This window comes from Pleurodeles waltl, chromosome 9 (genome assembly GCF_031143425.1).
Source record: "Pleurodeles waltl isolate 20211129_DDA chromosome 9, aPleWal1.hap1.20221129, whole genome shotgun sequence".
Lineage (NCBI taxonomy): Eukaryota > Metazoa > Chordata > Amphibia > Caudata > Salamandridae > Pleurodeles > Pleurodeles waltl.
The window spans coordinates 61,237,254-61,248,689 of NC_090448.1; the positions used below are offsets into that span (position 1 = coordinate 61,237,254).

The following is an 11,436-nucleotide window of genomic DNA, read 5'->3' on the forward strand; positions in this document are numbered from 1 at the left end:
CTGGAGCCTGAGAAGACTGGAGCAAGGAGGATGTTGGACGTCGTGCAGCAAGCAAGGTAAGGTTTTAAAAAAATGTTTTACACACACCATCACCTTGCATGAATGCACGCATCCACACCACATTTGCCACCCCACCACTCTGCCTACATGCTAGACGCCGCTGACATCCATCCCCCCCCCCCAGTGATGACCTGGGCTGTTGCTGCTGTGATTGAGCTGCCCTGTTACCACCACATAAATAAAGGTCCCTCCCAAGCGTAGTGAATATACCTAACTGATACAGCACACAGATTAATATCACATATATGGTATGTTACGAGGATGTGAAATCCATACATCCATATCAGTTGTATAAAATGTGTCGTGGATACTGCAACCTGACCAAAGCATACTAGTAAGTGTGTGGAAACCTGATCTATGGTATTTGTCACAGTTGAAAGTAGACGCCTTGTGCCACATATGTGCTGGGAGCTGGCTACTTTGTTTAGCATAATACTCTTCGCATCCAATTTAGCTATTATAGGGGTACAAAAACAGCATGGACTGTACCTCATATACATTAACCTCCCTCAATGCACACATTTGCCAAACACTATAGATTATGGTATTTTCTCCGGGTCCTGCATTTTGCAGGGCCCCGTTCAGCAAAATACATGAACATTGCAGAAATAGGCCTCTGTAGGTGAACTAATGGCAGCACAATGAGGTTGAGCCGCACTCCAGACATTTCAGCAGCCCCGTGAATTTGCCCAATTAATCCATTCGACTCGTGCCCAGTCCGCTACTTAGAGATTAGGGGGCAGATTTACTAAGATTTTGCATTGGTGTTGTGTCACTTTTGTGGCACAGCTGCAACACAAAATCATTGCTTAGTCACTAAGCCACGCTAAGCCAGCTTGCGTGACTTTGCCTCTTTCAGTAAATACAAATAACGCAAGGCAGTGCACAGCGCTGCCTTACTTTGCGAAAACATTCTGTAGGCGGAATATGGGCGTTCCCATGCTTCTACCCATGGATTTTGGCACATTCCTAGATTTACTAAGACATTTAAACCTGAAAATGCATCAAAATGCTATTCCTTCACCATTCTCCTCGTTATTTCCTCTTTCCACGTTTGCTGCATTTTGCAGCACTCATGCAAGGAGGAAAATGCTGTTAAGGATTGCTTTTGTGCAAGAAGGTGACCCTTAAAACACTCCTGTCTGTCATGGTGCTAGGATACCTGCCTTAGTGCAAGGCAGCACACAGTAATCCAGCGGTAGGAAACAGCAGAAATGCACTGCGTTGCATGGAAAAATAGTAAAGGAGGCCCATATTTATACTTTTTTAGCACCACATTTACTTCATTTTTTTTACGCTAAAGTGGCGCAAACTTGCAAAATACAATTGTATTTTGTAAGTTTGCGCTGTTTTTGCGTCGAAAAGTGGTGCAAATGAGGCGCTAAAAAAGAATAAATATGGGCCTAAGTTCCTAGATGTATACTTCAAATCATGATTCATTAACTCTTGTTGGACTAATGGCAACAGTCTATGTAAGTAATCCACGTTTCATTTACATAGTAAAGGTATTAAAAGACAATCATAGGTTTGTCTAACATTTTGAATGTACTCGGTCGGTTTTTACAAGCCACACAAATGTAGGTATTTAACTTACAAATATAATTCTGCAGATTGAAAGAGAAATTCAGAGCCCCTGAAATCTCTGCATGTTGGTATCCTAGTGATAATGTAAAAAAGTACAATAAATAATCTTATTTACTCACAGTTGAACCTCATATTGTGCCACTGAAGAAGTTAAAATTCACTCGAACATGCAGCTGTGCAGACTAGCTCCTTCTCTTTCACATAACCTTTGAACCCTCAGAAACACAGCCCCGCCTTCTTTGAGAGCCATGAAAGTTTCACACATGACACTTTCCACAAAGTCTGTTGCACTGGTGAAGAAGAAATGGACATTCCTTTATTGGCACAAGCACTTCTGCCTTTCTCATTTCACAAATGACGGTCCACTCCCTCTTCCAAGTCCTCTCCTTCTCTTGGAGATATAAACTGCCACGTTTTGCTAATTCAGTTCATTCAGAGGTCCTGTGAGATTGTGAAAGTTTAGGCAAATATCTGTTTCAACTATCTATGGCTTACGATGGTGGTCCATTTACAGCATCTATACCATGTTTCCCTGGCCAAAGTGTCACTGCTGAACGATTACATGGTGGAGCAGCAGGGGCATCTAGCGGTGAGTCAGGGCATGACACTAGAATCGCTTCCATGGTGGGCTAGAAGTATCGATTTATAATTAGAATTAAGCACATAACAAGTCAGATAAGTCCTCAGAGGACTGTACTGTGTATGTTTAAAACAGCAATACCTTGTATCCTGTAGCTGATCAGAAAAATTGTCTAGTGTTGCAGACATACTCTGAGGTCCACGAGTACTGATTACTTGAAACGAATAAAGTTAAATGTATATGACATTTGGGCCTTATAGATTAAGAATATTTATGCAACAGGGATTGGGCTAAATTCAACGAAATGTGTGCACAACTAAGTATAAAAGATTTCGAAATAGCTTCATTTAAGCGTGCACATTTCCACTTCTATTTCATGGAACAAGGCATTGTGTAAATTTTAAATCACAAATCGGCTTTACAACTATTGTGTTTACAGTTCCCTTTGATCAAATTGGCTCTTATGGGTTGTTTGTGAATATTCCCTGGTGGATCCTTTTAAAAATCCTAGTAAAAATCAAATCCAAAACTAGCAGATTGATGGCTATTCAAAAATTGTTTGCATTTATTTTGCAATCTTGTAAATGGTCAGAGGTTTACTTCTGGCAACAGCAGGGATAAATCCACTTGCAGGATCGGAATGAGAGGGGACACCCTTACAATTGGTGGCGATACAGGAACAGGGGTTACCTCTACTGGGAAACGTTTGTCCCCTGTTGAGAAACAGACAAAAGAAAAAGTGGGATGTGTAAATGCACTTCAGCACGAAATATTCTCACATAGAAGAGTATACATGCACATTTCCATATGTGTACATGGCTATGCATGTCAGTACTAATATGAACACGTGGAAGTGGCAGCCTCCTAGGAGTAAAAGTGGAATTATTTGACAAATCCACAAGCGTTAAAAACTTCCAATTTCCAGCCAAGGTGTTTTCAGAATCGATCCAGTGTCAATTATTAATATCACAATGTGAAAGAAGCAGGAATAAAATAGAGTGGTGAAAAAATGAGACCCCGATTTTTCTGAACACTGCTTTCTGAGTCCCAAGTACATAAAATATGATCCCAAGGGTTGGCATTACATATGGATGGAGATGCAAACCATTGATAGTTACTAAGCAAGAACAACATATACAGAAATATTTCTGTGCAATCAGGAAACTCCTACATTATCATGGGGCATATTTATACTCCGTTTGCGCCGGGATTGCGTCATTTTTTTGACGCAATTCCGACGCAAAACTAACTCCATATTTATACTTTGGCGTTAGACTCGTCTAGCGCCAAAGTCCTTTGAGTTTGCGTCATTTTTTAGTGTGGACACCTACTTTGCTTTAATGATATGCAAGGTAGGCGTTGACGTCTAAAAAATTGACTCTGAGGCATGTGCGCCGTATTTACACTCCCGGGCAAAATTCACGCCCGGGAGTGGGCGGGTCAAATAAAATGACGTACGCCCGCTTTTGCGCCGTTTTTTAGCGCCTGCAAAAGGCAGGCGCTAAGGGACCTGTGGGCTCTGAAGGAGCCCAGAGGTGCCCTCCCATGCCCCAAGGGACACCCCCTGTCACCCTTGCCCACCCTAGGAGGACACCCAAGGCTGGAGGGACCCATCCCAGGGACATTAAGGTAAGTTCAGGTAAGTCATTTTTTTTTTTGTGGCATAGGGGGGCCTGATTTGTGCCCCCCTACATGCCACTATGCCCAATGACCATGCCCAGGGGACAGAAGTCCCCTGGGCATGGCCATTGGGCAAGGGGGCATGACTCCTCTCTTTGCTGAGACAGGAGTCATTTCTATGGGGGTTGGGAGTCGAAAAAAATGGCGCAAATCGGGTTGAGGCGAAAAATTTGCCTCAACCTGACTTGCCCCATTTTTTGACGCCCAAGCCCCATATCCCCCTACGCCGGCGCTGCCTGGTGTACGTCGTTTTTTTCCACGCACACCAGGCAGCGCCGGCGGCTAACGCCGGCTAACGTCATTGATTAAATACGGCACCCGCATGGCGCTTCAGAATGGCGTTAGCCGGCGCTAATTTTTTTGACGCAAAACTGCGTTAGCGCAGTTTTGCGTCAAAAAGTATAAATATGGCCCCAAATGTGTCACTTAGGCCCGTATTTATACTTTTTTTAGCGCCGCATTTGCGCCGCTTTTTGACGCTAAACGGCGCAAACCTACAAAATACAATGGCATTTTGCAAGTTTGCGCCGTTTTTGCGTCAAAAAACGACGCAAATGCGGCGCAAAAAAAGTATAAATACGGGCCTTAATTCTGACACTTTACGCTTCCTAAATTGAAATCTTCTGTTTCTCTGAACTCACCTCCCCTCAGAAATTGTCCGTTGTCCCTGTGTTTGTAGAGATTGTTTTCAAATACATCTCATTAACTCTTTGTGAGACTTTTGGAATTACCTTTATTAGCAGCATAGTTTAGCAGCTGTCAACAACAGCTGCAGTTTAATAGTCCGCAATTTTCATTGGTTTTTTTTACAATTTACTTTTTGTAAAAAGCTTTAAAGCATGTTTTATCTTAAGGGAACGAAGATGGATCGTGCCTAACATCGGATGAGCCTGCACAACAGTCATCAAACCGGAGCCCTCAGGGAGATGGGGCAACATTTGATTATTATGTGCTTTTCTGTTACAGAAGGTAGCATGTCAGCGCTCTAATTACATCTTTTCTCCTGTTGTTACAGAGAATAAAATCAGTGGCTGCCCCTCGAGAGGTCAACCGCTGGGCCAAGGAGCCTGAAGCAGCTGCCCCATTCTGCCCCAACGGAACAGCAAATGGAGACTTCTCTAAGCCAACCCATGTCATTGTGGAGACCATGATGTGACTTTTCCCTCCCCTTCATCGTGTGGGAGGAGGTGCAGACCAGCTTCCACTGCCCCCTGCCCACCTTAGATTCTTGCTGTACGTGAGGATAAGACCAGTTCCACTGGACGTACTCACATGTTGGACTCCACCTGCTGTTGAGGGTTGGACCAGTTTCACAAAACCTCCATGCATCTCGGATCCTAGCTACTGTTGAGGGTTGTACCCTTTTCATCAGACCTCTATGTATCCCGAACTCTGGTCCTGTGCGAGGACTGGTTCAATTTCATTAGCCCACCATGCATCTCGGACTCCGGCGGCGCATGAGGGTTGGATCAGTTTCACCAGACCTCCATTCATCTCAGACTCCAGCTGCACGAAGGTTGGACCAGTTTCACCACACCTCCATTCATCTCAGACCCCAGCTGCGCATCAGGGTTGGACCAGTTTCACCACACCTCCATGCACCTCGGACTCTGGCTGCCCATGAGGGTTGGATCAGTTTCATGAGGTCTTCATGCACCTCAGACTCTGCTGCCCATGCGGGTTGGATCAGTTTCACCACAACTTCATGCATCTAAGATTCCAGCTGCACGTAAGGGCTAGACCAGTTTCAACCGACCTCTATGCAAGTTGGACTCCGGCTGCTGATGAGGGTTGGACCAGTTTTACCAGACCTCCATAGATCTCTTACCGTGGCTGCACATAAGGGCTAGACCTGTTTCATGAGACCTCTGTGTATCTCGGACTCTGGCTGCTGTGAGCGCTGGACTAGTTTCACTAGATCTCCATGCACCTCGGACTCTGTGCAGGTCCCACTCCCCCATTTCCTGTAGGACCAGATTTACAGTGTAAAATACATGCACTGGGGTTTATCTTGTCAGTCCTTATCCTGAGTTCTCTGAATTTGGCTTCAGGCTAGAGCTGGTAACAGAGGTAGATGTTTCATTAACAAGTGGCATTCTACTGGAGCATTTTGAGAAGAACTGTTCTGAGTCATATTTCCATGCAAATCAATGTTCATTACCTGGAGGAAGAGAATTGGCCTGCTCTGAAAATGTTGTCCTGTCCATGCTGTTGGAAGGGAAACATGCAGATCATGCCTTGGTTCTCCTGTAGAAACACTAGTCCTAAGTCACTCATGTTTCATGGTATGGAAGTTAATCATGCCACTTGTCAGGACTGGTCAGAATTATTAGTTGACAATAGGAATTTTCGGGAAACGCCAGTATTTGTGGGAAAAGGCTGGAAGTAAAACCCATGATTCTCCTGTGTTATCCAAGAATTTCAGAATTTCGGTCGAAAGTCCAGAAATCGACCCTAAAGGTCCTTTTCAGGGAATAATTAGGAAATTGCGGGAAAAGAGAAACTTGTCCTTGTATTCTCTGACAAACTCTGCTAAACACCGTAGATTTAAATAATTTTCAGGAAACATGCAAAACAATAACATCACCAAACTTTGTAGACATTTACAACCATATCAGTGCAGGTAGTCATCAAACATCATAAGTTTTTTTTTTTTATCTTCTGAAAGTAGATGCATCCAAGATTAGTGTAAATGCCCTGCGGACCGGACCATCATGCACTTTACAATTTTGTGGTGTGTAATCGTTACAAGCAATGCTGTGACTCTATGATTGACCATGTGGGGCCACCATGCGTGTCAGTAAGAAATACAAAACTGTTTGTGCACAGTGACCACTAATAATGCAATTATATAAGTGAAGGGCTAATGCACCTCTAGTGTTGAGACATCCTTTAGCCCATATGATGCAATAGATGTTGGCCAGAAAAGGACGCAGATGGGACAAAGTTAATGCTCAAAGATGGATGCACCACACCACCCTTGACTGATGCAGGGTGAACGCAACTCTTTTCCAAAGTCTTTCTGCAATGGATGACGTATTTAAATATATAGTCCAGTTTTGATCAAGTGAGGTAACTTCCAAAGCACTTTGGAACGAAATGTAAAAGACTGAAATATTCAAACCCACATTGTATGAAACTCTCACAAAAGATTGTCCTGATATAGCCTCACTCCAATTACACAACTTCCAGCAGTCTATCTCTGCACATTGACAACTTTGTGGAAACATAGTTCTGAACAGGTGTGCTGCCATCCTTGTAGAGGTGATGCAAGCCTTTGGGCATGTGTTGCTTTAAGGTTTAATGAAATGTCCTCTTGGAGACAGTCGTTCAAAATGTTATTTTGAAAAATTATTTCCTAGAAGCATTTGTGTGTACACAAAAATATTGTAGCTAAAAATGTTTTTGCAACCTGTGGAATGAAGTACATACTCACTTGAGTTCTGCCCCTGCCCACCTGGCTTCTGTGTTCATCTCCTGTCCTAGAGTTCCATGAAAAGTGCAGAAATTTGCATACAGCAAATAACACGGACCAAGGTGTTCTGGGGGTTCACACTCTGCCAGATGTCCACAGACCACCTTCACTATTACAGAACATTAAAAAGCGAACAAAAAGGTCACTGTGCTATAAGAAAATTATGTTTTGTGTGTGAAACCTGTAACGTGGATGATTGCACTTGCAAATGCAGTTATTGCTTTAAAATTGCATTATTTCAACCTGCTCATTAACCATTAATTACTGTAATAGATGTCACTTTCCACTGTTCAGGTTAGGTTTCGTCCGAAAACGATTTAACGATGTGCGAACCATGGTAGATATTCAGAGCAACTACTGACCTTTGGCCTCATAAATGAGGTCATCTAAGAAAGACTGTTTAAAAAATATATATATATATATAATATATATATATATATGGTTCATCATGGTGTGCAGTGCATGCTCACTTCAGAGCTCAGGACTTGTGAGACTCACGGGTCTGTGCACAAGATAGGACCAACAATTCTGTCTGCCTTTACAGTGCAGGCAATGCACATAGTGTGAATGAGTAACTGCCATCTACACAGCATTGCAACTCTGAGTGCATAAATTCACCTAAACCATTCACAAAACTTCAAAGGCCCCAATGCAGATTGTGTGCCTGCCCATTTGCGGTGCAGCGAATGCTCACAATAATAGAGTTATGGGCAACTTTGCAGTGAAGGATATGTCCACATGTTATAATTGCTGCTTACCCAACCTTCACAGTCCAAGGAACGTTCATAGGGTATCATTGGTGTGTGTGCCCCTGTCTTCACATTGCAGGAAATATCCCAGGGTATCATTGGTGCATACCCCTGCCTTCACAGTGCGCGAAATGCCCCAGGATATCATTGGTGTGTGCCCCAGTCTTCACAGTGCAGGAATGTCCCATGGTGTTATTGGTATGCACCCTGGTCTTCACAGTGCAGGAAATGTTCCATGGTGTTATTGGTATGCACCCTGGTCTTCACAGTGCAGGAAATGTTCCATGGTGTTATTGGTATGCATCCTGGTCTTCACAGTGCAGGAAATGTTCCATTGTATTATTGGTGTGTGCCCTAGCCTTCACAGTGCAGTAAATGTCTTAGGGTGTCATTGGGGTGTGCCCCAGATTTCACAGTGCCGGAAATATCCCAGAGTATCATTGGTGCATACCCTGGCCTTCACAGTGCAGGAAACGTCTCAGGGTGTCATTGGTGTGTACACTGGCCTTCACAGCGCAGGAATGTCCCATGGTGTTATTGGTGTGTACCCCAGTCTTCACAGTGCAGGAAATGTTCCATGGTGTTATTGGTATGCATCCTGGTCTTCACAGTGCAGGAAATGTTCCATGGTATTATTGGTATGCACCCTGGTCTTCACAGTGTGGGAAATGTCCCAGGGTATCATTGGTGTGTGCCCCAGTCTTCACAGTGTGGGAAATATCCCAGGGTATCATTGGTGTGTACCCTAGCCTTCACAGTGTGGGAAATGTCCCAGGGTATCATTGGTGTGTGCCCCAGTCTTCACAGTGTGGGAAATATCCCAGGGTATCATTGGTGTGTAGCGTAGCCTTCACAGTGCAGGAAATGCCCACAGGGTATCCTTGGTGCGTATCCCAGTTTTCATAGTGCAGGAACCACCCACAGCATTGCATACTATTAGTGTGGAGCTCAGCCTTCACAGTGCAGAAATACTGACAGTATGCAATGCTGTGGGTGGTTCCTGCACTATGATGTTAGTTTTGTCTTCACATTGCAGAAAATGTTGACAGCACACCGTTTCCGTGTGGCTTAGCCTTCACAGTGCAGGCATGCCCACAGTGTAGCTTTGCAGTGCTGAAAATGTTCACAGCATACCATTGGTGCGTACCCCAACCTACACAGTGAAGGGAAATCCCATAGGATATCATTAGTACTTATCCCAGTTTTCACAGAGCCGGAGTGCCCATACAAAAGCATTGATTCGTACCCCAGTCTTCACAGTGCAAGAAATACCCACAGCATATCATTGGTGGATAGCCAAGTCCTCACAGTGTGGGATATTTCAACAGGGTAACATGCGTACCCTACTCTTTACAGTGCAAGAAGTACCCATAGCATGTCATCAGTGTGTACTGCAGTCTTCACAGTGCAGGAAACTACCACAGAGTATCATCGGTGAGTACCCCAGTCTTCACAGTTCCGGAAATGTTCACAGGGTATCACCAGTATGCAGCCAAGTCCTCACAGTGTGAGAAATGTCCAGAGGGCATCATCGGTGCGTATCTTACTCTTCACAGTGCAGGGAAGAAAATGTTTACAGAGTAGGATTGGTGACTGCCCTGTTTACACTGGAAGAAATGTCAGTGGTTTAAAACATTCTTAAGTACAGAAACATACTCTTAGTTAAGGGTAACATTTGTGCTTCCATGATTCACAGTGCACCATTACCTGCAGGTAGGGTTAGGATGTAGGGAAAATCCACAGTTTAGGATTCATACTCGGCCCACACCACACATTGCTGGAAATTCCCAAAGTTGAGTATTCATGCCTGCCCCAAACTTCACACTGCAGGAATTTCCCACAGTTTAGGATACATTCCTGCCCCAACCTTCACACTGCAGGAAATGCTCACAGTTTAGTATTCCTGCCTGCTCCAACCTTCACACTGAAGGGAATGCCCACAGTTCCGTATTCATTGCAGCCCCAACCTTCACACTGCAAGGAATTCAGACAGTTTAAGATTCGTTGCTGCACCAACCTTCACACTGCAGGAAGTGTCCACAGTTTAGTATTCATTGCTGCCCCAACCTTCACACTGCAAGGAATGCCCACAGTTTAGGATTCATGCCTACACCAACCTTCACACTGCAGCAAATGCCCACAGTTTAGGATACATTCCTGCCCCAACCTTCACACTGCAGGAAATGCTCACAGTTTAGTATTCCTGCCTGCTCCGACCTTCACACTGAAGGGAATGCCCACAGCTCAGTATTCATTGCTGCTGCAACTTTCACACTGCAAGCAACGCCCACAGTTTAAGATTCGTTGCTGCACCAACCTTCACACTGCAAGGAATGCACACAGTTCAGTATTCATTGCTGCCCCAACCTTCACACTGCAAGGAATTCAGACAGTTTAAGATTCGTTGCTGCACCAACCTTCACACTGCAGGGAATGCCCACAGTTTAGGATTCATGCCTACACCAACCTTCACACTGCAGCAAATGCCCACAGTTTAGTGTTCATGCCTGCACCAACCTTCACACTGTAGGAAATGCTCACAGTTTAGTATTCCTTCCTGCTCCAACCTTCACACTGAAGGAAATGCCCACAGTTCTGTATTCAATGCTGCCGCAACTTTCACACTGCAAGCAACGCCCATAGTTTAAGATTCATGCCTGCATTAACCTTCACACTGCAGGAAATGCTCACAGTTTAGTATTCATGTCTGCACCAACCTTCACACTGCAGGAAATGCTCACAGTTTTGTATTCATGCCTGCATTAACCTTCACACTGCAGGGAATGCCCACAGTTCAGTATTCATTGCTCCCCCAACCTTCACCCTGCAAGGAACGCTCAAAGTTTAGTATTCATGCCCGTCTCGACCTTCACACTGCAGGGAATGCCCCCAGTTTAAGATTCATGCCCGTCACAACCTTCACACTGCAGGAAATGCCCACAGTTTAGGATTCATGCCCGTCAAACTTCACACCGAGGAAGTATCCTTAGTTTAGGATTCATGCCTTCCTTAGCCTTCATACTGCAGGAAGTGGCAACGGTTTAGTATTGCTCCCTGCCCTAATTCTTATGCTACAAGAAGTAACTACAGATAAGTATTGCATCTGCTCACTGTGCAGACCAGGATACGTCCACAGTTTATTTGCCCTGTTGAATTAACAGTAAATACCTAAAACGTGCTATCGGTACCTGCCCATTTCGCAGTGAAAGAAATGTACCTAAAGTAAGATTAGTACCTTGATTGCTTTTTCTCCTTTCTAATTTATTGAGGTGTTGCAACTAGACACTGTCTAGAGCACTTATGTGGGT

General features: G+C 44.3%; 1 protein-coding gene across 3 annotated transcripts in view; it reads left to right on the forward strand.

Annotated features, from left to right (window-relative positions):
- Nucleotides 1-9,122, forward strand: part of SLC6A6 (solute carrier family 6 member 6) — a 263,899-nt gene extending 254,777 nt beyond the window's left edge. For 2 of the 3 annotated variants that reach the window (XM_069206292.1, XM_069206293.1), the window contains one exon: nt 4,920-9,122. In XM_069206292.1, the coding sequence (XP_069062393.1) occupies nt 4,920-5,060 (141 nt within the window). In that variant the 3' untranslated portion in view covers nt 5,061-9,122. The remainder of the gene's footprint in view (nt 1-4,919) is intronic. The other variant, XR_011198608.1, reaches the window with a different exon arrangement.
- Nucleotides 9,123-11,436: the final 2,314 nt, after the last annotated feature.